Here is a 26336-nt window from a genome sequence, read left to right on the forward strand (position 1 = left end):
GCCTAAATAAATAATAAGGGGTTGGAGAGATGGCTCAGTGGTTAAGAGCACTGACTGCTCTTCCAGAGGTCCTGAGTTCAATCCCCAGCAACCATCTGTAAACAGATCTGACATTTTCTTCTGGCGTGCAAGTGTACATGCAGATAGAGCACGCATACATAAAATAAACAAATCTTAACAAATAAACAAATACATAAATAATGCCGGATGTGGCTGCCCACTCTTTTAATCCTAGAGGGAATCTCTGCGAGGCCATGGCCAGCCTGGTCTACATAGTGAGTTCCAGGACAGTCAGGACTACATAATGAGACCCTACAATACAACAACAATAATAATAATGATAGAAAACCCTTCTTCTGCGTTTCCAAGCATCAGGTATTCACTATAATTCTTGGCTCTCAGGTAATAATAGGCTTCCTGCCTTCATGTAGGTCTATTTGATTATCACTTCTGCAGAGATTTCCCAACCTTATTTATTTTTCTCTGTTCTTCTTTCTTCACAGCACTTGCACTGTATATTCGCTCCCAATTTTCTTTTTATTGTTTGCCTCAATTCTCAACCCTTACCAGTAAGCCCCAAGTAAGCTCACTGCTTCCAACCTAGGTTCTAGAACAGTGCCTGTCAGGCACATAGTATTCAGTACATTTGTTGTTTGACAGGAGGAAGGAAGGTGGAATGACGCGGCTACTGAAGCTCTGGTTGTGACTTCATGCAGTGTGAGCGCCACCTCTCGGGAAACCAAATTTTCTCGGGAACGAAGGAAGTGAGTCACACGGCGGGAGGGGAGAAACAAAAGATGGCCGCCAGCCAGGGGGTGGGTGGGGGTGGGGACCCAAAACACCACACCCAGTGTCGGAAGTTAGACACCGGGAGAGTGCTCCCTAGAATGACATCCTACTCCCCAGAGGAAGCAGGGATCGGCGGTGTACCGCTAAAAGGGCTCCCCTGAATCAGAACTGTATGAAAGGTTCCGAGCTTGCAGCTGTAGGGAACCACGTGAGGCCAGGGCGCGTTTCCGGTGCGGGCAGTCGCCGCCAGAGTTAAAGACCCGGCGTCAGAAGGGGTGAGAGGGGCTCGGGTGCTGAGGGGGAAAGGAGACAGGTTGAGGGTCTAGGTGAGTGGAGAGGGCGGTGGGCGTTAAATAAAGGGTGCATTCTCTTAGAGGTGTTGCGGGAGATGGCAGGCTGTGGACAGGTACAGACCTGTCAGCTTGTCACGCCACGTGGGCTCGCCTTTGTCCGTGGCTGCAGTTCCTGTCAAGCTGCACCACAGGGCTGTGCCTTATTCTCTTTCCAGACCGGTGTTGGGCATAGAGCTGGTACTTCGGTGGTGCTTGCTGAATGAATGAATAAGTGTGTGTGTGTGTGTGTGTGTGTGTGTGTGTGTGTGTGTGTGTGTGTGTGTGTAGACAGAGGGGGGGGGATAAAGATAGATAAGTTGTTTCTGGCATGGCAGGCCATTTCTGAGTAATCAGTGCTTGCTTCACGTTCCTTCAGACATTCTCCAGTTAGCCTGTGGGTTCTGTCTTTTCTCTTTTTGGAAGTCGTGATCGCCACTTAAGGCATGCTCTTTGCTCCTATTGACTGCGAGGCCCTGTGACTTGGTATCAAAGCTGGGTGTATTGGCTTAGATCAACCATGCAGGTTACAGGTTACAGACTGGGGAGGCGGGAGGGGGAGGAAGACACCAACAAAATGATCATTAAAAGGTTATTTATTATTGTTTGTGTGCGCTTGTTCATGCATGCCTTGGCTCACATGTGAACACCAGAAGATAACTTTGTGGAGTGGGTTCGTGGGATCAAACTCATGCTTGTGGTACAACTCATGATCCCCTGAGCCATCTAGCTGGCTCAGGCCTCATTCTTAAGGTATACAATTAGAGGTTAACCCAAGTTTAGAAAGACAGAGCCAGGATCTGGGGTTGCTATCCTCTGAGGTATTGTCTTTCAGGGTGGAGTCTCCTTTCATCTTGTGAGACAGTGTTCCCTGGAAATGGAACATTCTAGAATGGATGTTCTCCAAGAGTCTTCCTTCCTGGATAATGTCCCATGTTAGGTATTGTGCTGTGGTTCTCTTACAATCCACAGTTCACCGGTTAGTCACAGTAATCATTGCCCTTTTCCCATAATACATAGTTTAATAAATGTTAATTGCTATTCTTAATGGACTTTCAAATTTTTATCTTTTTATTCTCTGACAATTATATGTATGTGATATATTTAGTCATTTTACCTCCCCTCATCTTGCCTGAATTCCTTCTAAGAAGTTTCATGTCTGCTATTTTTGTCGTGTGTGTGTGTGTGTGTGTGTGTGTGTGTGTGTGTGTGTGTGTGGTGTATGATTGAGTTTAATTGGAGTTGCTTGTTTGATGGATAGAGGAGTTATTTACTGTGGCATGAACAGTTTACCCATGGCTACACCAATGAAGAAAATGACCTCCCAACCATTCATTGCCAATAGCTCCCAAGGCCTTGGGTCTTCTGAGTCCCCCTCCCCAATCTATAATAGAACATAGTCATTGTTTGTTTGTTTTTTGAGTCAGGGTCTTACATTGCCCAGGCTGGCCTGGAATTTTTTACCTTTTTGCCTTAGCCTTCCTAGGGATGGAATTACTGCCATGATTCCTCAGGCTTGGTTTTTCTCATTACATCCTAAGATGTGTCCCAAATTGCATAGGGCTGGGAAATCCCATTCTTTGTAAAAAAACAAAGATGGTTGTCATGACCTATTCTCTAAAACGCTTGAACGTCGTAGGCCAGACTGTCTTGTTCCAGATGTAACTTTGACTGGGAAAGCCACACCAGTGCCGGTTCCCCTGATGGGTGTCACTGGAAAAAGGGCTATCTTTTTGGTGTGCTGGCCTTAGTTTTACATCTCCTTCCTAAGTTCCACCACACTGTTAAGAGCACAGTAGAAGGGCAATGGGACCTTACTAAACCAAATGGAATAGACATTACATTTTCTGTTTTTGAGCCCTTCCTCATTTCAGGATATTAATCCATGGCTGAATGAACTGGGCAGGGATTGGGGTTTTACTAGAGAGACTTAGGGTAAGCGTAAGAGACGAAAGCCAGTTTTATGGGGGTAATCCGCTCGAAAAGGATCACACTGAGCATCTTTTCAGCCCTGTTTCACTTCCCTGACTGCCTGTCCCCAGGACCATGGCCAACAGCGAGCGTACCTTCATCGCCATCAAGCCTGATGGGGTCCAGCGGGGGCTTGTGGGAGAGATCATCAAGCGATTCGAGCAGAAGGGATTCCGCCTGGTTGGTTTGAAATTTATTCAGGTGAGTGGACCTCGCTCTTCCTGTTTTGAATCTTTGGGGGGGGGGCATAGTGGAACACTGCAGAGTAACTTCCGTGGTTGCCTTGTCTCCTGTCTAGACGTCTCCATGGTAGGGCGTCTTGGAGCCTGGAAACCTCTCAGTGACTAAGCATGCAGGCTGAGTCTTGGAACAAACCAAGTCATTTAGGGCTTTCAAAAATAGTCTCTCTTCCTCCGTAACAGCATGAAGTCCCTCATATTACTGCAGAGCTGTAATTTCTGACTCAGCTCTGGGTGTTTTAGAGCTCTTGGTCTTTAGCCTTCTAAACAGATAATTTTAGAGACTATCCTTCTAACTCCTACACCTTACCCTTGAAGTAGGTTGTCGGGAAGAAGGTCTTTGCTTTACTAATTACTGACTGATAGTGCCTCGTGTAAATTAGGTAAGGTAAGTCGGGCTTTGGGGGAAAAATCTGCAGTTTTGCTTGTGGAGTGCTTCTGACAGAACAGAGGGGAGAGAAACAATTCTGATATACCTATGAAATCTATACATATGTGTTTGGCACAACTGGTCCTAATCATCCTACTTTCTGTGATTATGTGCATGCCACCCACTCAGATGACAGTATTCCAGTAAATGCCGAAGACTGAGCCCTTGTCAGACAAATCCATGAAGTGTGAATTCTAATTCTCAGTGCAAGTGTATTAGGGGGGATGATTTTTTTTTCCCCCATTAAAATACTATAATTTTGGTTCCTTGTACATTTTAAATGTGATTTGTTGTTGTTGTTATTATTTTGCTGTTGTTTTTATGTATAGCCCTGGCTAGCTTGGAACCTGCTTTGTAGACCAGGCTGGCCACAAACTCACAGAGTGTTGCTTCTGCCTCTTCCTCTGCCTCCAGAGTGCCGGGATTAAAGGGGTATACCACCATGCCCAGATGCACTCTTTGTTTTTTAAAAAATTATATTTAGGGGCAGCAGAGATGAGTCAGCGGTTAAGAGTATTAGGTGCTCTTCCAGAGGTCCTGAGTTCAATTCCCAGCACCCACATAGTGGTTTATGACCATCTATAAAGGGATCTGATGCCCTCTTCTGGCATGCAGCAGAACACTCATACATAAAACTTTAAAAAAAAATTAAAATTTATATTAATGTATATGTAGGTGCGCCTGTCTGTTGTAATGTGCACCATGTATGTATAGGTGCACGTGATCAGAAAATGGTATCAGAGCCCTAGGAACTGGGGTTGCAAGCTGTGAGACACCTGATGTGGGTGCTGGGACCCAAACTCGGGACCTCTGCAAGAGCAGCCCCCTGAGCCGTCTCTGCAGCCCCCGTTTTGCTGCATGAGTTTTAGTGTAAGGAGCAGACTATTGTTAATGCTAAGGGAGAACGTGATAGAATAGTGAGAGCCAGATGTGGGCTTGCGTGGGTCCTGGGGTGCAGCGAAGTGATCCAGTCGTTCATCAAGCACAGTAGGCTATGGCGGGTATGTGCCTTCTTCTCCATCTCTCACGACAGCTCTGAGAGGCACTTACTCCTGTCCTCACGGTTGCTAGGAGGAACCCGAGGCTTAAGGAGGTCAGATGGTGTGTCTGGTAACACAGACAGCGAAACGGCCGGCATCGTAACTTGAGTTTCTCTGGCCTAAGAACATTTTTCTCGCTTACCCTCATGTTTCTGGTGAGGATATAGGTTTGGTGAGGAAGGGGAGAAGAGGTGTCTGCCATGTTTGATGGGCTCTTCCATCAGCAGTGGGCTGGAGAAACAAAGGGAAGCCCGAGCTTTCCCCACCCCAACAAAGTGTGCTCAGTCTTGAAGGCTAAAGGTTGTTGGAGTCCATTAACAGAATTGGGTGTCATGGGAAGGGAAAGTCAAGTCTGTGTGTGTTACTGGTGCTTCTTCCTGCCCTGCAGTAGAATAGGCAGGGTCAGACTGCATCTGTTTTGTGTGTGTTTGCTTTGGCAAGTGATGACCAACCAGCGGCTGAAGGATAGGATAGCATGTGCTTTTGTTTGATTTTTTTTCTTTCAGGCAGGGTTTCTCTGTGTCTGTATCCCTGGCTGTTCTGGGATTCACTCTGTAGACCAAGCTAGCCTCAAACTCACAAGAGATCTACCTGTCTCTGCCTTCCAAGTATTGGGATTAAAGGCATACGCCACCACTGTCTGGCTAAATATGCTTTTTGGCAGCCAGTGTGTAATCCTAAAGTGGCAACATGCTTTGTCTGACGTAGTTGTGCAGGTGTGTAAGATCCAGGGGGAATTGCTACGCAGGCCCTTGCAAGACTGTGCAGATGTGACGGCAAAGAGAATGCCCAGCCAGCCAGGTTCAAACTATGACAATGTTTGCTCTGGATATGGGAGCTGACATACCACACCCCACATACCAGCCTTGCGATGTGAGGATCTAATGTCTCCTTCTCTTCTCTCTCCTGTTCCTCCTCCGTCTCCCCCAAACCTCCTCACTGAGATAGGGTCTTATGTCGCCAAGGCGAGCCTCAAATTCACCGTGTGGCTGAGATGGCTTTGAATCTCATGCTCTTCTTGCTCCTGACTCCAGAGTGCTGCAGTCACAGGCACCAAGTACCACATCCTGCTCTGATTCATTCTCTTTCAAGTAGTTTTAAAAAACATCTTATGTATATGAACATTTTAGACATTTTATGCATTTGCCTGCATGCATGTCTGTGCACCACTTTGTGCCTGGTGCCTGTGGAGGTCATTGGGCCCCTCAGAACCGGTTGCAGATGGTTGTAAGCTGCCGTGTGGATGCTAGGAATTGGACCTGGTTCCTCTTGATGGGCAGCTGATCTAATTCATTCTTTAGAAAACTATATGTTGCTAGATGTCATGTACTTTTAGGTAGTTCATAGGTAGGGACCTCTGGAAATTACACGGTCACTGTATTGGACCTTTAACCTTTGAATAAATGTCCTTGGAGATGGCCAGGTTCTGCTTGTCTAATACAGAGACTGTCTTCCTGTTTCCATCTAATGTTTTGATTGAGCTGCTTTCTGGGAACAAAAATTCACCCTACTATTTTCCTTTCCTTCCTTACAGTGGGTTGTTTTTAGAGACAGAGTATGGCTCTGTAGCCTAGGCTGGCCTCAACACTTGTGGACATCCGGTGTTTGCCTTCCAGTGCTGGGATCGCAGGTTCAGTGCTACGCTCAGCAGGCTGGGTTCAGCTCTAAGTTATTTTATCCTGCTGCATTAGAGATTCAGAATCGCTTTGTGGCTGTCACTGTTCCCCATGTGGAAGATGAATCTGGTTATATCTGATCAACTAGCTTCGAGCTCATGTTCCGAACAGCGGGAGGGATATGGGGAAGAAACCAGCCTTCTGGTTCTTAGGGGCCTGGGGCCAGCTCTCACTGTCTGTTCTGTAACAGGCTTCAGAGGATCTTCTCAAGGAGCACTACATTGACCTGAAGGACCGCCCCTTCTTTTCTGGCCTGGTGAAGTACATGCACTCAGGACCGGTGGTTGCTATGGTGAGTGAGACTGTGCAATGTCCATGGAGTGACTCATTCGGGAGTAGAGCAGAGTGAGTGTTGCATTTCCTGCTTGGGTGCCAGGTCCTCTTTATTGTAGAGGAAACAGGCTGATGGGATATCCAGTTAGGATGAGAATTGTCTGTCTGATCCACCAAAGAAAATGTGCGTTTGCCTGCCAAGCTGAGACCCAGGACTGGGAGAAATCAGGAGAGACTGGCTTGGCTGAATTCCCATGGAACACAGGGGATTTGGTTTATTTCAATATCATTTAATTGATTGATTCTTAACCTGTGGGTTAAGACCCCTTTGGGGTCGAATGACCCTTTTACAGGGGTCGCCTAAGATGATTAGAAAACATAGATATTTACATTATGATTCATAATAGTAGCAAAGTTATAGTTATGAAATAGCAACAAAAATAATCTTATTGTTGGGGTCACCATATGCAAACTATATTTTAAAGGGTTGCAGCATCAGGAAGGTTGAGAACCACTGACTTAAGCAAGAATGAGCTTGGTATATCTATGTCAAGCCCCTTCCTACATACTTTAGATACAGTTTTGAGACAAAATGGGTATCTGTTTTCATTCTTTCTTTCTAAAAATGATTTATTGAGACAGGGTCTTAATATGTAGGCTACCCTTGTGTCCTGAAATTTAGCATGTAGTTTAGGCTAGCCTCAGGTAGTCCACACTGGCCTGGAGCTTTTGATTCTTCCACTGAGAGTGTATTGGATCATCGCACCAGACACAACTTTGCTTTTTAAAGTACAGAAAGAAGGTTGGGTTGGATGGTAAGAGGAGGATGGGGTGAGAAGTGCTCAGGGACCACATGATGTCAGGGTTTGCTGTTATGTTACCAGGGTTGGGAAGGTATGGGAGGTACTAGACTTAGCTTTTTATTTATTTGTTCTGGTCTTTTGAGACAGGGTCAGTCTTAGTCACTGTCCTCTTGCTGTGAAAAGACACCATGGCCAAGGCAGCTCTTATAAAGGAAAGCATTTCATTAGAGCTGTCTACAGTTCCAGTGGGTTAGTCCATTATCATCATGGCAGGCAGGCCTGTCTGTGTGCAGGCAGACATGGTGCTGGAGAAATTGAGAGTTCTACATCCAGATCTGAAGGCCCCAGGAAAAGGGAGCCATTGGGTCTGGCTTGGGCTTTTAAAACTCAAAGCGCACCCCAAGTGACACACTTCTTCCAACAAGGCCATATCTACTAATCTTTCTCAAGAAGTGCCACTCCCTGGTGCTTAAGCATTCAAATCTGTATAAGCCTTTAGGGCCATTTTTATTTGAACTACCACATTTCACTTTCTGGCCTCATAGACCTGTAGCCCGATCTTAACGCAAAAATGCATTCAGTTCAACTTCAAAAGTCCCCACAGTCCATCAGTATCAGCAGTGTTTCAAAGTCCTAAGTTCAGAGTCTCTTCTGAGACTCAAGGCGGCCTCCTGTCACCCGTCAAATAAAAATGAAAAGGCAGGTCACATCCTTTCCACATACAATGACATAGAACATACATTGCCATTCCAAAAAGGAGGAAAGTGAGGCAATCCTGAACCAAAGCAAGACCTAAACGCAGCAGGACAAACTCCACACTCTGCATTGCCATGTCTGATGGCAATGTGTGCTTTGATCTCCTGCTCCTTTCCGTATTGACTGGGGCACACTTCTGTTTTGAGCTGGTTCTACACCCCATGTGCAGCGTTCCTTGGCAGGTATCCCACGACACTGGCATCTCTGATATCTTGGGGTTTCCAACATAGGGTCTTTCTACGAAGCCCTGGCTGTGTCTTGGAATACTCTATGTAGATCAGGCTGGCCTTACTGAGATCCACCTGCCTCTACCTCTGGGGTGGTGGGATAACCTCAGTGGCATTAAAAAGGTTGCTGGCTGCCACCTGGATAGATCTGAATTGATCTTGGGAGTAGGGACAGGTGACCAGCATCCTTAGTACTGGCATAAGTAGGCATTCTGTTTGTCTAGTTGAATGAGGGAGTCCTGGAGCCTTTTGTTTTGAATTACCAGCTACCAGGTTTTCTACTGAGAGAGTTTTTCTTCCTTGACTGTGTCTTCTGTTGTCCTTCGAGGTCTGGGAGGGACTGAATGTTGTGAAGACAGGCCGGGTGATGCTTGGAGAGACCAACCCTGCAGACTCTAAGCCTGGGACCATACGAGGAGACTTTTGCATTCAAGTTGGCAGGTAAGAATCGATGCCTTTCACCCCTTTCCCAAATCTAAGCTAGTTGCCACAAGAATTTGGGCTTCTGAGTCTAGAGATGAACATATCATCTGCGGGTCAATTCATTTTATTTTAGCCTTTAAAGTTTATGTTTATTTTTCACTTTTCTGTATGTGTATGGATAGTTTGCCTGCATGATGTGTACTTTCATGACTGGTGCCCAAGGAGAAGAGGGCACTGGGGTCCCCTGAACTGGAGTTACAGATAGTTGTGAGCCCCATGTGAATCCTGGGAACTAAACCCAGGTTCTCTAGAGGACCAGCCAGTGCTCTTAAAACTGAGCCGTCTCTTTAGCCTCTAGTTTAGTTGTTTCCTCGAGACAATGTCCCAAGTAGGCTAGCTGGCCTCCAAATTGCTATGTAGCTGAGGCTATCCTTGAATTCCCGATACCCCCAACTCCCACCCCTCTCTCAAATGCTGGGATTACAGGCACTGGCCACTGTACCAGGTTTCAGTCACTTTTAAACATGAATTTTGGGGCTGGAGAGATGGTTCAGTGGTTAAGAGCACTGACTGCTCTTCCAAAGGTCCTGAGTTCAAATCCCAGCAACCACATGGTGGCTCACAACCATCTGTAATGAGATCTGGGGTCATCTTCTGGCCTGCAGGCACACATGCAGACAAAAAGCTGTATGATGTATACATAATAAATAAATATTTAAAAAAAAAACATTAATTTTGTCTTCTTGCCTCTGAAGGTGGAAGCTGACTTGGAGGGAGGTCCCCCATATTTGCTTGGTCCCAGTGGCTATGCCTTTCTTGAACAGAGAGCCTGGCCAGCATCTTCCCTCAGGCGTCAGTCAGTGTCTGGCAGGGCTGCTCACAGGAAGTCCTTTCCATGTTGTTCTTGGGACGCTGGCCTTTCTGCTGCCATGGTCTTCGGCTATCAAAAGCCGAGTGCAAGGGGCTGTGGGCAAGTTCATTCTTCTGGTTTGGTAACACCATCCCCTCTCTCCACCCAGGAACATCATTCATGGCAGCGATTCTGTGGAGAGCGCAGAGAAGGAGATCAGTTTGTGGTTTCAGCCTGAGGAGCTGGTGGACTACAAGAGCTGTGCGCAGAACTGGATCTATGAGTGACAGCAGGGCCCCTGCTTTTTTTCTGTCTACTGACCCTTGATCTCACAGGCAGGGGAGCAGCAGCTCTAGATCTTTCTGGAACTTCTCTGAACTGGAAGAAGCCTCTGGGTGCTGTGACTCCCTGTGCAGTGTTAAGTGCCACTGGTAGATTAAAGTGTTTCGTCTGTACTTTTGTATTGCTGAATTGCTCTGCCCTGCTTACCTCCTCTTCAGGCTTCTGGATAACCCGAGCGGACAGAATGTAAATGCTATGCAAATTACTTATATTAGCCTCACATGCACACAGAGATCCCTTTCATTGTCCTGTGGTTTGAGCCAGCGCCCTGGGACACAGAGGCGTTTCTTTGCCTATTTCCCTTCCCATCCCCTGCATCCTGTTCTCTCCTGGCATCCAGTCAGACAGCAGTTTCTGTGAGGATGTGTGAGGATGTTAAAACTGTTCTAGGAACAGAGATTCATCAGAAATAAAGATGCCAACCGAAGCCTGTTGGCCCAGGTCTGTAATTCCAACACTCCGGAGACAGAGGCAGGAGGATTATGAGTTCCAGGCCAGCCTGGACTACGTAGTGAAACCTTGTCAAACGAAACAAATCAAAATAGCTGGGTGTAGTGCAGCATGCCTTTTAAACCCAGCACTCAGGAGGCAGAGGCACTCAAGTCTGTGAGTTCAAGGTCAACCTAGTCTAGTGAGACCCTGGCTCAAAAAAACAGGCAACAATCCCCCCACCCTCGCCCCCCACCCGGGTTGGGGATATAACTTAGTTGGAAGGGAGAGTCTTTCCCAACATACATGAAGCCTTGGGTTCTGTCCCCAGCACCACATAACAGTAGGGTACTACTGCAATCCAGCACACAGGAGGTAGGATCAGAAGTTCAAAGTTGTCCTCAGCTTTATAGTTTGAGGCCAGCCTGGGCTATACAAGAACATGTCCTAAAAAACCAAAAAGCTGGGTAGTGGCTCATGTCTTTAATCCCAGCACTCAGGAGGCAGGGGTAGGTAGTTCTCTGAGTTTGAGGCCAGCCTGGTCTACAGAGTGAGTTCCAGGACAACCAGGGAAAGACAGAGAAACCTTGTCTTAAAAAAACAAAACAACCAAAAAAAGGGATCATGAGAAGTTGTAGCTACCGTCAGATCAGAAAACCTGTGTCTTCTGTAGGCCTGGGACCCTCAGCTGCCATCCATGAAGGGTCCTACTATAGGGTAGGCAGGCATGTGACCTAACGAAGGGCTGAATGACTTCACTGGACAGGTAAGTTCGGTGAAATTTGCAGACTCTCAGGACATTTGACATTTGGTAACTCCAAAACAAAATGGAGAGTGTGGTGGCACATGCATGTATTCCTAGCATTTAGGAGGAAGACTCAGGATTGCAGCAAGCTTGAGGTCAGACTGGTACAGTGCAGCCAGGGCTATGCAGCGAGATCCTCTCGAAAGGCAACCAACCAGCTAGCTGGGCATATGAGAGCCAGTGCTTCAGACGGAGAATGAGGAAATGGCCCCAGAGTGAGGGCAAATGCCAGTCATTGCCAGGCTGATGCTGTTAGTTGAGGTTTAGGACAATGGTGAGGTATGATGGGCTGTTATCCACCCGAGGAGTTAGGTGACCAGTTGGGCTGGAGCCACAATGGTGATACCCTGAGTTTTGAGGTCAGTAGACCTCATCCCATCTCTGGTCATGAGTGGGAACTTAAAAAAGGAAAGAAAGAAATTCTAGGCCCAAGTGCCCACTGTAAAACCTGTAACCTGTATGAAGGAACTGGGCACTTGGGCCTAGAATTTCTTTCTTTTTTTTAAAATTCCCAACAAACACTGTGATTTCAAGTGACTCTAACCCTGGTTTCAAGAGGCTATACTCTGCTTTGACAGTTCCCTGTGTCTCTGTATGGACTGGCAAGCTCTCTCTGTGTTCTCTATGACACCAATCAAGAATCACTCGAACCGAGATGGGATGAGGTCTGTTGACCTCAAAACATAGATCAGAGAGCAGTGAGCTGTTCAGTCTGAGCAGGTCTTTAGCCGGGGCTGATGGAATGGAGCTGGAGGAGGTTTTAGGCATTCTGACCCACCTGGGCTAATTCTCAGTGCTTTGGGCAATGCTCTAAACCTCTTTACTGGGATGTTCGGGTCTCAAGCTCTAAGCCAGTCGGGAGCAGCAGCAGCAGCTGGTTCAGAGTGCTCAAGGCACTGTAAGATTTTTTGGGGGGGTCGGAGAGGGGACTGGACACGGAAATGAAGCAGATGTGGGTACTGGGGGGACCTCTAGGGTGCTGGTGGCTTGCCAAGAAGACAGGAGGTAAAGAATGTTTGCAAGTTGACAGGCTTAGCTCCTGAGAATATACAATCTGGAGTACTGGAGGTTGGACCAAGGCTACACAAGTGGACCTTACCGCAGAGCTCAATTTTCAATCCTCCCTACTCTCGTGTAGTTCAGGCTGGTCTTTAATTGTAGTGTAGCCAAGGATGTACCACCATACCCAGTTTATGGTCAAACTCACTCCAGCTCCTCTCTTTGTATATATTTCTTAAAGATTTGTTTTTATCATATGTGTAGGGGTGTGTGTGTGTGTGTGTGTGTGTGTGTGTGTGTGTGTGTGTTAGTGTTGCATGTGGGTATGGCACATAAGGGCTTGTCCTTGCAGATGAGAGGCATCAATCAGATCGGCTGGAACTGGAGTTACAGTTGTGAGCCACCTGAAGTGTGTGGGTGGGACTTGAACTCTGGTCTCTGGAAGAGCAGCAAGTGCTCTTAACTGCAAAGCTGGCTCTCAACACTTCGTTTTGTGTATTTTGAGATAGACCAGGCTGTCTTTCAACTGTGTAGTAGTGGTTGTCCTTTCCAGATCCTTCTGCCTCCACCACCCAAAGTACAGCATTACAGAGGTGTCATCTCTCACACCTGGCTTTACTTAGTTTGAGATAGTCTTGGGTACTAAATTGACCAGGCTGGCCTTGAATTTCCTCTGAAGCCTGGGCAGGCCGTCAACTTCTACAAAATTTAGACTCTCGCCAGTGGAGTCTCAGGTTGAAGTGTGTATAGCCTGACATCTGGTAGTGCTCTGTGGGCAAGAATCCGGTCTCTGGGTGGCAACCGAGAGCTTCTAGAGGCTGGAAAGGTAGGCGAGGGGACAGATAGAAGGGAGCGGCCCTAGTGTCAGAAGGCATGGGTTATCTTAGGAATTTGAAAGTCATTCCGAGACAGGAACAGACGGCCTTCTGAGTAGTGCGGCTGAAGACAGACTTGGCGCCTAGGGAAGTTGTCATTTGGATGAGGAAGACATAAGAGCTCAAGCTGAGAGGAAGGAACAGAGGGCTGCATTTCAGAGATAGGAAAGACTCGGGGTACCCCAGAGCAGAGAGTCCAGCTGGGCGCGGAAGTCCCAGGGAAAGGTGAATGCAGATGACTTCTGGAATAAAGAATTCAGGACCAGGTCTCCCACGTTGAAGCATGGAGCAGCAAAGAGCTGGCCGACTTGGGTGGGGGAGAAATCACTTCCTGCCTCACAGCCCTCCGTACAAAGCCCTGCAAGGCGAGGGCGTGCACCTCGGGCTTTTGGGCGGGGACAGAGACGACTGGCAAGATCAGGCAGGCTGAGCGTCCCGGGTTGGGCAGCGGGGTCCTCCGGGGTGTGGCGTCTCGCGTCCCGCCCCGCGCCCCTCCTCTCCGCGCGCCGGCTGGTGGTCGTTCTAGTCTCTGCTCTCTTCGCTCTCCGCTGGCACCAGGCGACCCACCAGCTTTCGGTAAGGCTTGGATGCACTCCCCGCCCCAACATCACCCCACCTCAGGCTCCCGCGGTCTCCTTTCTGGGCCTCCCGGGTGGGGCAGAAATATCTGGAAAGCCACGTGTCCTCCGCAGCGGCGGCGGTGGCAGGAACCCACGTGGCTTCCTGGGCCCGCTAGGGTCGTCCGGGCCTCATCGACTACACTTCTTGCTTCCGCAGGACCATGGCCAACCTCGAGCGTACATTCATTGCCATCAAGCCAGATGGCGTGCAGCGCGGCCTGGTGGGCGAGATCATCAAGCGATTCGAGCAGAAGGGGTTCCGCCTGGTGGCCATGAAGTTCCTTCGGGTAATAACGCCCTTCGCCCCCTACCCCTCTGCTGCTGGGTTGCGGGAGTTTCGTTTTCCCGCCAGTAGTTTGTCCACGTCGTCTTTTGGAGTCCTTGTCAGGCCTCCTAGCTGATTTCACTCCCACGAGAATCCTTTTGACCTCCGCCCCTCACCAGACGTTGGTGGCCCTCTGGCCCTTTCCCCGGCCAGGGAGGACTGACGCCCTTGGGAAGGTTAAGTGGAGGTAACGTGACTGGTGTCCGGTGCCCAGGTCTGGCTTTCCTCCCGCTGTGCCTCTTGGTCCTGCCCAGGTCCTGTCGGTCTTGAAAAGGGCCCCAGTCTCCATGTGTGTCTTGTGGGCCAGCAAGGATTGGAGAGAGCCTGGAACCCACCCTGTACAATTGTAATTCTTTTGTGCTTTAGCCTAAACTTCAGATCAGCGAGGCGGCATCTCTCCTTGGCATAGGATAGTAACTATTTTCCGAGTTATGTGGCCACCAGCTGTAGTTCACGGGGTCTAGAGTTGGATTCCCAGCCCCTCATAAACAGCAGGGTGTGGTGACACATGCTCAAATCTCAGTGTGAGGAAGGTGGAGATAAGAGAATCTGGGTCATCCTTGGCTACATCTGGAGTTTAAGGCCAAGCCTGGACCTAGTCTTAAAAAAAAAAAATCTACTGAAATAAAACAAAGGCCATCAGTTTTGTTTTTGGGGCTGGAGAGAAGGCTCCGTGGTGAAATGCACTTTGCTCTTCTAGAGGGTGGCCATGTTCAATTCCCATTACTCACAGGACTGCTCAGAACGGAAACTCGAGCCTTAGGGGATCCGTCACCCTCTTTGGCCTCAGAACACGAGAGATGCACAGGATGCCCAGATACGCATGCCAGGCAAACACGCAGACACAATTACTGTAAAATCAAACAAGGCCAAGAAAAAGCAGGGCGTAGTGGCGCACACCTTCGATCCCAGCGGAGGCAGAGGCAGGTGGATCTCTGAGTTTGAGGCCAGCCTGGTGTACGGAGTGAGTTCCAGGATAGCCAGGGCTGTATAGACTGTCACAAAAACGAAACAGAAAAAGATGTTCTGTTTCTGGGGCTGGAGAGGGGACTCAGCCGTTGAACACTGACTGCTGAAGTCAGGTGTTTGGTTCCCAGCACTGTACAGTGGCTCACCGACATCTCTAATTTCAGTTCTAGGCCTCTGGGCCAGGCACAGATGCAGGCAAAAATCACTCATACTCGTCTTAAAAGTTCGTTGTCTTGAAACGTTTAAATGATTCAGTTGACCAGGGGGACCTGAGGTCACTGGCACACTCAGCCAACATTTCGTTTTCCAGCTCTTGCCTCAAACCACTTCTTTTTTTTCCCGGAGCTGGGGACCGAACCCAGGGCCTTGCGCTTCCTAGGCAAGCGCTCTACCACTGAGCTAAATCCCCAACCCCGCCTCAAACCACTTCTATAGTGTTAAATCCTTAACATCACTGTGTAAGAGAGTCTTTATTTTGGATTTTCTAGACTGGGTTTCTCTATAGCCCTGGCTGTCTTGGAATTTGCTCTATAGACCAGGCTAGCCTTGAAATCAGATCCATCTGCCTCTGCCTCCCAAGTGCTGGGACCAAAGGCATGTGCCACCGTCCTATATTTTTAAGACAAGGTCTCTGTCCCAGGCTGGCCTTGAACTTCGGGCTCCCCCTGCCTGTGTCTCCCAAGTGTTGGGAATGTAGGCATGAGCTGTCACGCTCAGCTCATTTTGTAAATGCTGTGTTTATGTGTGAGCGTTGGTCTGACCATCTCGAGATAGTCTCTTGCTCACTACAGCATACACACTCCAGGGCAGCTGGCCAGTGAGTTTCCAGGGTCTTGTCTGTCTGTCTTACCGTTCACCTCTGGGTGGGACGCTCTGGGGATTCAGGTCTGCACGCTTGTACTCGGTCCTCATAGGCTTCCTGCACGGAGTCCTCCTTTTCAAAACTGGCGCTGGAGACCGAGCCCAAGGCTTTTTGCACGTTAGGCAAGCACTGAGCTATGGTCCCGGCTCATATTGCCTTTATGATCGCTATAGTTTGTTTTTCTGCCACAGTAGTGTCAGTTTCATGGTATGGATTCTTGTGAATTTACCGAAATACCAGACCTGGAATTGAGAACCCGCTTTGTTGGCAAGCCCACCCCTCCACCCCCAGGGTGGGCTACAGCCTTATCTAAGTCTGTTTGCTAATGGGATCCTGTCTGCCAGGCTTCTGAGGAACACCTGAAGCAGCACTATATTGACCTGAAAGACCGTCCTTTCTTCCCGGGGCTGGTGAAGTACATGAACTCAGGGCCTGTGGTGGCCATGGTGAGTGCTTGTGAAGGACTGAGGTGGGGGTGGGGTGGGATTACTCTTTCTCTTTTGGGACTGGCTTTTGTCTTGTGGCCCAGACTGGCTTGGGACTTGTCTGTTTACCTCTTTAGTACTGGGGTTGTACATCGGCTGGAGTTAGCTGTGTTTGGAAGGTGAAAGAAAAGGAAATCAGATTTCAGAACTTTGGGCTGGGAGTTAAGGTTCTTGGCACCCACCCAAGCTGACCCCCACCACTCCTGCTTCAGGAACCTGACACCTCTGGCCTCTGTAGGCACCAGTACTCCCATGTGCATACACACACAGAGTTAAGAAAAGAGCTTAAGGCTAATCTTGGTAGGGCTAGTCTGCTTTTGTGACTAGCTGTTTCCCACTGACTGTTTCCCACGAGAACTTTCTGACCATATTTGTTTCCTAGATTTTATGAGATGCCAGAGTTCTCTGGCCTTGCACTACCAGTGCAGTGCCTTCTGGGTGGCTTTGATGTCCCCATGGGAATGATGGCAGACTGCAAGGAGTCACTGAAATTGTCTTAGAGCACTTCCTGTTCCCAGACTGGTCCTTTAGTTTCTCTCTTTTTTTTTTTTTTTTTTTTTTTTTTGGTTCTTTTTTTTTCCGGAGTTGGGGACCGAACCCAGGGCCTTGCGCTTCCTAGGCAAGCGCTCTACCACTGAGCTAAATCCCCAACCCCCTTTAGTTTCTCTCTTATATTAACCCTTGCTATCTCTTGCCTTCCCAGGTAGGTCCTTAGGTCCTTGGCACTGATCCTAGATCTGTCCCCAGACTTTGTCCTCTCTTCCTTGTTTTTGTCAAGTAGTCTTCCTGTGTCCTCCTTATGAATTTAAAACATAGGCTCTTGCTCTCAGCAGGGGTCATCTGACCACAATGCCATACACTGCTATTACCATGGATGAGTAGGAGTGTGTGTTCCTAATGGTTCTGTCTCAGTAATTGTCTTTTGTCCGTTAAAGGTCTGGGAGGGGCTCAATGTGGTGAAAACAGGCCGAGTGATGCTGGGGGAGACCAATCCAGCTGATTCGAAGCCAGGCACCATTCGTGGGGATTTCTGCATTCAAGTTGGCAGGTAAGGTGTCTGTGTGTGTGTGTGTGTGTGTGTGTGTGTGTGTGTGTGTGTGCGCGCGCGCACGCAATGATCCTTTAACTCTAAGTGGAGTATATGATGCTTTGGACATATCCCAAGGTTTGGAAAACCTGAACTTAATATAAGAATGATTGCTTAAAAACCGCAATTGAGACACTGCAGAGCTGCATATGAGGGTTCCTGTGTGGGAAACAGGGTTTCAACCTCATCCGATTTGTTACTGTGTGTATGGATAGGACACCTAACCCTCTGATTCCCTTAGCTGTAGTTTCTACTCAAACTTTGTAGAATCAAATGGAATAAAGGCATTGTTCCTAATAAGCATGGATGGTATGCTTTGATTTGTAAATCACTTCTAAGAAAATGAAAGCCAGGCCTAGTGGCCTAAAACTTGATTCCCAGCTTTGGAGAGGCAGAGGGAGGTATATAGTGAGTTCTGGAACAGCCAGAGCTACATAGTAAGACTGACCTGACTTGAAAAACTATACAAAACTTCCTAAAAACTCTTAGTGTGGTTGTTGTACACCTGAATCCCATTACATTCCAGGCACCTCTGAATTGGCAGCAGGACTGGCTCCAAACTGGCATTGCCCACTTCTGGTTTTTGCTTTTTGTTTTTTTGGACCTTTTTGAGCAGTAGCAATCTTGGGTTATAAATACTAAGCTCTTTTTATTTGAGCACCTTTATAACTTTGTCCTTTTTTGGAATTTTTTTTTTTTTTTTCTTTTTTTCGGAGCTGGGGACCGAACCCAGGGCCTTGCGCTTCCTAGGCAAGTGCTCTACCACTGAGCTAAATCCCCAACCCCCTTTTTTGGAATTCTTAAAAGTTTTTTTTTTCCCTAGTGTTTTTCTTGCATGTATGATGTGTGCCCAGTCTGCAGAGGTCAGAAGAGGTTATCAGGTGTTCTGCCACTGAAGTTACACACACGGTTGTGAGCTACCAGGTGGACCCAAACCTGGGTCCTCTGCAAGAGCAACAAGTGCTCCTAACTGCTGAGCAGGCTCTAGACCCATCCTAATGGACTTTAGTTCAATGTTTTATTATTTGCCTTACTGAAGATTGAGCGTAAGGCCTTATGTAGTCCAGGCAAGCATTCTAGGATTGAGTTCTGCGACAGTCCTACAGTCGGTTTTGGGACACTTGGGGGAATGTAACTATTGTCAGTTGCAAAGGTCTGCAGTGTCTGCCCCATGCTGTCATCAAGTGAACACTCTGGCTTTCTTTCTTAGGAACATCATCCACGGCAGTGATTCAGTGGAGAGTGCCGAGAAAGAGATCGGTCTATGGTTCAAGCCCGAAGAACTGATTGACTATAAGTCTTGTGCCCATGACTGGGTGTATGAGTAGACGCGGAGAAACCAGAGTCCTTTTCAGCACTACTGATGGGGTTCCTGGACACAGCTCTTCATCCCACTGACTGGATGGACCATCTTTTCTAAAACAATAAAGACTTTGGAACTGGGTGTGCAGTGTTAGTGGTTTTGTTTCGAGGCTATGATGGCATTAAATGAAGTAGTTCTATTTATTGTCAAGAGTCGATCTGGATCTCCTCAGAAGTGACCTATGGAGGGGAGGTAGCAGGGGAGAGTTCAGAGTGTGGTACTGTTTGCTTAGAGAAATAAACCTCTCTACTAGCATAGCTAATAGAGAAATGTATATTTCTGCAAGATGTGTGTGTGTGAAAACTTAGTGAAGTAGGCCAGATTATGTCCTCGTTGATTCGGAGAAAGTCTAAAGACAGATGTAAAAGGACACTGTTGGAACGAAGGATTAAAGGAGCAGCTGACGTACTCCTGGCCTGAAACTTGTACTCATGTATCCCTGCAGCCTTGTTCCCTCCCTCAGGTTGCCTGTACTTGTTCTGCTTGCATGCACGAGTGGGCCTAGTATTCAGTAGTAACCAGTGCCTGATTACCTGGAACTGCATTAATGATGTCAGCTGCCACGAGTGCTGGGTACCAAACCTGGGTCTGTTGCAAAAGCAGCAAGCGTGCTCAGTCACCGACTGAGGTAGAATGTGCGCTAACAACACACTGGTGTGCTGGTCTCAAGCTGGAGACGCTGGAGACACTGGTGGTTGAGAGCAGCCCACTTTGGGTGCTGGGAGCCAAACTTTGGGGTCTTCTGGAAGAACAGTATGTGCTCTTAATGGATAGTCCACCTTTCTAGCCTGGGGTGAGATTGTTTTTCTAGGCTCATCACCAGTGTGGGCTATTTAGTAGACTATCCCTGTCCCCCTGTCTCCAACCTTTTGAGACAGGGTTTCTCTGAGTTTAGTTAGTCCTGGCTGTCCTGGAACTTGCTTTGTAGGCCAGGCTATCCTTAAACTCAGAAGAATCCACCTTCCTCTACCTCCCAAGCATCCCTGGAAAAGTAGCTTGCTTAGCCTCATCACTCACCAGCATGGATTATTTGGTATGCTTTCTTGGAAGGCTAAAAGCAGTCTGTAGTTCCACTTTTAGGGCTAATCTTCCTAGACTGACATAGCTGTGTCAGGTTTGTGTGGACTATTTAGAAATTGACGGAACCTAGGCTTGGTGGCTCACATCTGCAGTCTTGAACTCAGGAGGCTGTGCCAGGAGGGTTTTATGAGACCTACCTGAGACCTTAAAAGCTGATGAAAACGGTCATCCCAGCTAAGAAAATATTTAATGTATATAGGTGCTTTGTCTAAAGTCCAATTGCTTACTAGAGGGTTATCATCCTGGATCCTTTTACATTGTGAGCTGCACGTGGTGCTGGGATCTGAACCCTGGCCCTTAGCTGAACCATCTCTCCTGCCCTCCAATATTCTATACTGAAACACTGATGTAACCAACACAGGATCTTGTCACTTGCCTGTCAGTGCACAGTTCCTAAACACTACCAACTCCTTTGATGAAAAAAGTCTTTGTATGCTGAAAGGATGGGGAGGGGAGCCCCTGGACATCCTAAAAGGGGGAGAGGAACACGAACTAAAGGATGAATTGTCACCAGTGGCCAAAGATGTGACCAATCATATCTAGGTAATATTCTGAGAAAGCCCAAAGGACAGGCTTTGGTGGCCATCCATTTTTCTGCCTATGCTTTACCTTTATCTTCAATTCATTGACTCTTTATCTATAAGGCACACACACACCCCATCTTGAAGGTGGAGGAGCCATAGGGCAGCTTTCAGAACTGGTTCTCTCCTTTCACCATGTGGGTGGGTCCCAGGGACCAAAGTCAATTGTTAGGTTAGGTGGCAAGTGCCTTTACCTGCTAAGCCATCTCCCTGTGACCCCTCACCCTGACCCCGACCCGCTTTTCTATTTTAAGAGGCAGAGTCTTACTATGCCCATTCTAGAGTTCTTAGGTTTTGTTTGAGGTCTAATGCTGCTTTCCAGGTATCTAATTTTGAAGACACCTAGCTGATGTCTACTGAGTTCTACTTGGTGTGGGGAGAAAGTCCACACATCTGGTATTTAGTGTTCAAGTTGCCTCCTGTGTCGGAAGCCCTGGGTTGGATGCCCAGCACTTGACACAGTCACTCACTGAGCATGAACCCCAAAGCACAGTGTTCTAGACAAAGTGACTTTCTCCACAAATGGCACATACCTTGCTTCTGCTTTGTGTTGTGGTCCTATTCCTGCCTAGCCATAAACTCTAGGCTCAAATGCTGCTGCTTCTCATTCACCTGTACCCTCTTGTTCCCGGCCAGACAGTGCCAAGTCCCCCACACGTGCTCACTCTTGCTTTACTTTCTATTGTCTTTGAGCAGAGTAACTGTCAGCGTGGGGAGTTCAGTTGTGCCCCCTTGCAAAAGAATTTCTTCAGATCTAGTGTTGATTATTTATACTCCACCCCCAGGGGTGAGAAGGGTCCCCTGAGTACCCAGTCCTTTCTACCACCTGTGGCATAACTGCCTTCATTGCATGTGGCCTCTGGGAGAGGCCAGAGTACATAGGATAAGCTTGACTAGTTCAATCCTGATCCCACAGTGAAAGAAAAGTTGTACTTTGAACTACACACAGACACACAAACTCATACAATGACAACCTGAGTTCTACTCCAGGACCTGCCCATGGAATAAGAAAATTGACATCTGCCAGTCACCTCCACATGTATGCCATGGCATATCCACCCATGCTACCCAGTAAACAAAATAAATGTTGAAAATTGATAAAATAAAGCTTAACTTTAACATTTTATTTTGTGTAAAAAAAGGGCAAATTTAGTGAATTATTTTCATCTTGTACACAAAGTTATAATTTTAATGCTTTTCACATCCATGCTGAAAATTTGCATTTTGGTAAAAATGAAAGGAACATAAATTTCTCTGAATTTTTCACGACATTATATACATTCCATGAGAAAGCTTCAAACACTTCCTCAATGATCACAAGTTACCAGAAAATAAAAGATTAAATTTGTCCAGATATTGTTCTATATATCAAACGAACACAGAAACAATGTAAAAACCTTATGTACTTTACTTTGGCCTCTGTCCTTGAAAGGTTTGCCCAGGGACAGATGCTTTTTTTGTTTGTTTTTGTATAAATGACTGTGGCTTTATTTAAAATATGAAAATCAAAGGAAGATACCCAGTTTAATCACAGTATTTTTAAAATCCCTCCCCAATATTAAAGGATCATTACCAAATATATAGCACCATAATACAAATATTGACGGGCGAGGGTATTCACATCACACAAAATTAATTAATAATAAAAACAAACAAACACTGAAAACCCGTGTTAGTATCCGCAGAATAAGAAGCTGATAACGGCTTAGCTTTCCTCATACACAGCAAGGAAAAAGGTTAAAAAGGTTAGACTACTCAGAGTTCCCAGGCTTCTAACAGGAAAACAAACAAACCCAAGGTCAGCAGCACATGTTCAACTGTGAAAGAGAACGGGCTACTGAGTTGTAGGACGACAGGAAGTATGGCTACGATGGAAGCCTCCTCTGGTTAACGCTCTGTGTTAGCAGCAGGAGTGAGGGTCTTAACAAAGAAGAGGGCTTCGGATTCTGTTTGGACTCTAGCAAGTCCTTACCGATCTATTAGTGAACATAGACGCTTTATGAATGTAGGCGGGGAATTCTAAACATGCCAAGCCTGGTTTTGGTGTAGAATTGGAAGCTTGTAAAACCTGGCTACAAATGAGCATTTCACAGAACTAATTACCAGGACCGGCTGGCTTGAATCACATCCTTCCTGGCGTAGAGTGAGTTAGTTCCCTGGAGAGCTCCTACAGCAAGGCATGAGAGCACCCCATACATACTACAGGCTTCTTGCACTGGTGCCTCGGAAGCACAGTCCTGGGCGTAATCCGCTGAGCCTGAGAATAAAGACTGCTATGACCTTTGCTTTGGACCTCGTCTAGGCTTTAAGCTTCTGGGAAGATCCTTCAAAGTCAAAGACTGGGGAAGTGTGAGATGTCACATTTACAGTAGGTCCCTCTCAGCACTGTTGTTTAAGATAAATATCCAGTAATTTTACAGCTGAATTCACATATATTTGACACAAGAATCAACTTGCATTGATGTGATGATCTGCATTTAGCCCCCAGAGTCAGTATTAAAAAATGGTGACATGCGATTCCATACATTTTTACACTAAAAAGTAACACATTTTACTTCCAGTAGCTACTACAAAACCTTATGTTATTAACCCCTCTTGCATAGAATGAGGTAAACCTGTGCATATTACCAATGCTATTATTCCCAAAAGTAGAGCAATATTTTAGAAAATAAATTGCTGGTTTTTAATGTTCTATGCATTTAAAAGTCAAACAAAAATCTTACCTAAAATGTCTCCTGGGGTTTCCATTACCATTTTTTCCTTTTTTTTTTTTTTTTTTAAAGCATTCCATAGGCTAACGGGCGGCAGAGGTTAATCATTTTGATTAATTTCTCATTAGCCCTGCCTATTTTCCAGAGGAAATGGGCAGTATTACCACTCTGAAGAGGCCAGGCTCAGACCCAGAAGCACTTCTAGAACAGATGCAATGAATTCCTGAGAGTTTAGTTTATGAACCTCACTGGTAAATGCTAGAGCTCTCTGATTCAGTCACAATTCTGTAGGTTAGGAAGCGCAGAGAGCAAACTGTCACAAATTTACCCTTTCGTCCTACTTCTTAAAGGAAGCCGCATGAACTTTAGAACAGGGAATGTTTAAAATGGTCCAAATCAGTAATTGTTAGAAAAAATTCTGACTATAATTAAAGACAATTCATAGTGTGCGTGTGTGTGTGCGTGCGTGCGTGCGTGCGTGCGTGCGTGCGTGCGTGTATATGGAATTTTAAGAAAAATTTTCTTTCAGATCAGTTTCTAACAAATTCAGGACGTTAAGAGTGGAGCTGGAATGATTCTGAAATCCGTACTTAATTTTGGTTACCGACATTCCCGTCTGAGTCTTTCGTGACTTCAGAACAGTGTCTGCTTTAGGGTGGCTGCTCTCACAGATGGAGGACGTGGCAGAGGTCTGGTAAGAACATCCCTTCAGTGGGATGTTTTCTAGCAAGGAAAAGAGAATAAACTTAGGAAAATATTAATTTCCCCCAACCCTTTATGTAGACTGAGATCCTGTGTATTTTGTCAACCATTCCAGTTTAACACTTTAGTGTTAGAAAATTTTAATCATTTTTATGTGAAGGAGAGCATAAAAAAGTATCCAGAGTTCTCCTAGTTTCATATACAACTCCAAATAAATTTTTACCAGAATGAAAAAATTTCTGTACAAACAGTTAAACGGGCTGCAATAAAATGTCAGCGAGCACAATTAATGACCCCTTCCGTGATCTACATGGTGATGAGCCCTCTGTGAGGGGTTCAGTTGCATATTTTCGCAGCAAAGGAAGCTGGAGATGTGACTGGCCTAACTCTAAAATCCAAAAATCTCCCAACAGGTACCAAGAAGGTTCATTTGTAATGACAGTTCATTTGCATTTACAACTATATCCTTCTTAATCATTTCCTTCAATCCTGCTACCTAAACTTTTATCTTACCAAAAAAGTTATAATTTCAGTTCTTGTTAACAATGCACATAAATCCAAACTTGGAAAATATTACAAAATTCTTTCAAAAGCTTCAAATACAACACAAAAATTGTCCGTCTTTATAAATTGAAAAATTGCCCCCCCCACCAAAATAGTTTCCCCCCACCTGAAAAATCTGGAACTGAACTTTTCTGTGTTTAGCAAAATGTCCCAGTAGAATGGCCTGCCTTGCGGCGGGCCGACTACAGAGCAGTCCTGTAAACAGCCCCTCCACCCACAGCTGCTGAGTCGCCTATGGCTCCTGTTTGATGTAGACGGTGGCAGAGCCATTGCTCTCTTGGTCAGATGCTCCGTGAAGGAAGCTATACTCCTCTCCATCTAGCAGCTCCTCCTTCAGCTGTGACGCGGTCACTGTGAGACAGACAGAAATGCACGGGCGTTACCAAGTCTTCTGGAGTGCACCGGCTGTTCATCTTCATGCTCTATCAACTTTACAGCTAAGACACCGTCATCTCTTCAATACCTATGAAGACGAAACCATGGAAGGCTAGGTGGACCGCAAGGGTAGAGTGCTGGCCTAGCACATGAGGTGATGGACCCCAGCACTGTAAGACACACGACAATGGTAACAGAGTCCTGAAAAAGATTAACTTTTTTGGTGCGTATGGTTTTAGGGTCTTGCATATGTTAGGCACATACTCTACCACTGGCTACACCCCTCAATCCTAATTTCAATTTTTAAAGTATACTGTTCATTGAGGCATGCTTAGAAAAGGAACAAAGCTGCATATTGCACAGTGGATGATCTCCAATGAAATGTTCAAGTAACAGTGTTCACTAACGTAATTAGAATTTTTCTTGGGATTAAATATTCACTTTTGTGTCAATGTCTATAGAAATGAACTTATTTCTTGTATATTTTGAGATATAATACTCAACATGACAGAGTCTGCCTATTTATATTTAGCCCAATATGGTCTTGAATTTGTGATTTTCCTACTCCTATATCCAGAGGGCTGGGATCATAGCGTGTGTATACAGCTCCTCCACAGTGTATATGTATCTACATAAAGTGTAGTTTAGTACTTTCTGTGGTTTGAGGCATCCAAGGTAGGGCTTTGAAACATACATTTGGATGAATGTTTTGGGATATATATTTGCATGAAGGAGGACTGCATGTGAAATATAAAACTAACTGTACTCCGAAATTCTGAAATAATTACTTATTTCCCTCTTTTTCTCTGCCCCTTACTCCTTGCACTAAAATTGGGGCCTAGGCCTGGGCATACTAGGCAAGTGTCCCCCATGGCTATCAGCTCTCACTCCCAGTACCACGTTTAAAGTCTAAGTCAGGGTTCTTTGCTAGGCTCCCCAAACTGGCAAATTTTTGATCTTCCCATTTAGCCTCACAAGTGCTAGGATTATACGGTGTGAAGCCATCATGGCCATCATCATCATCATTATTATTTTAAAGGTGTTGGGGACTGAATTTAGTTTTGAATATATAGCACTCCGCTGCTGGGTTACACTTCCAGCCTCTGAACACTGATTTTTAGTTATGAAGGTTTCTTTAAAAATTAATGACTCCTCTCCCAGTCCAAGCCTGTTAGCTCACTCATGCCTATAGTCCCAGCATTCTAGAGGCTGAAGTAAGAGGATCTTGAGTTTGAGGCCAGCATAGACTGTATTCTATATAACAAGATTAACAAATACGCAGCAAACCCAGCCATAGGATATCTTTTTTAAATTTTTAACAATTTTTTGTATTTTTGAGACAGGGTATCACTGGAA

The 26336-nt window shown here is 46.3% G+C and overlaps 3 protein-coding genes across 14 annotated transcripts in view; 2 read left to right on the forward strand and 1 right to left on the reverse strand.

Moving 5' to 3' along the window:
• The first annotated feature begins 933 nt into the window (after positions 1-933).
• Nme1 (NME/NM23 nucleoside diphosphate kinase 1) lies at positions 934-10261 on the forward strand. 3 transcript variants are annotated; one of them, XM_032912241.1, is made up of 5 exons: positions 934-1064; positions 3161-3290; positions 6665-6766; positions 8862-8974; positions 9976-10261. In XM_032912241.1, exons 2-5 carry the CDS (start codon positions 3165-3167, stop codon positions 10091-10093), a joined length of 459 nt encoding a protein of 152 aa, XP_032768132.1. In that variant the 5' UTR covers positions 934-1064; positions 3161-3164; the 3' UTR covers positions 10094-10261. The 3 variants fall into 3 exon arrangements, with proteins under 3 accessions (XP_032768132.1, XP_032768134.1, XP_032768135.1); XM_032912243.1 differs by having other exon boundaries at positions 1029-1115; XM_032912244.1 differs by lacking the exon at positions 934-1064 and adding an exon at positions 1300-1319.
• Positions 10262-13665: 3404 nt separating this feature from the next.
• On the forward strand, positions 13666-19106 carry Nme2 (NME/NM23 nucleoside diphosphate kinase 2). The gene is made up of 5 exons (XM_032912240.1): positions 13666-13832; positions 14034-14163; positions 16377-16478; positions 17453-17565; positions 18815-19106. Exons 2-5 carry the CDS (start codon positions 14038-14040, stop codon positions 18930-18932), a joined length of 459 nt encoding a protein of 152 aa, XP_032768131.1. The 5' UTR covers positions 13666-13832; positions 14034-14037; the 3' UTR covers positions 18933-19106.
• Positions 19107-21726: 2620 nt separating this feature from the next.
• Mbtd1 (mbt domain containing 1) overlaps positions 21727-26336 on the reverse strand; it is a 59591-nt gene continuing 54981 nt past the window's right edge. For all 10 annotated transcript variants that reach the window (XM_032913983.1, XM_032913980.1, XM_032913979.1 and 7 more), the window contains one exon: positions 21727-24956. In XM_032913983.1, the coding sequence (XP_032769874.1) occupies positions 24838-24956 (119 nt within the window). In that variant the 3' untranslated portion in view covers positions 21727-24837. The remainder of the gene's footprint in view (positions 24957-26336) is intronic.

The sequence above is a fragment of the Rattus rattus genome, chromosome 9 (genome assembly GCF_011064425.1).
Source record: "Rattus rattus isolate New Zealand chromosome 9, Rrattus_CSIRO_v1, whole genome shotgun sequence".
NCBI classification, from domain to species: domain Eukaryota; kingdom Metazoa; phylum Chordata; class Mammalia; order Rodentia; family Muridae; genus Rattus; species Rattus rattus.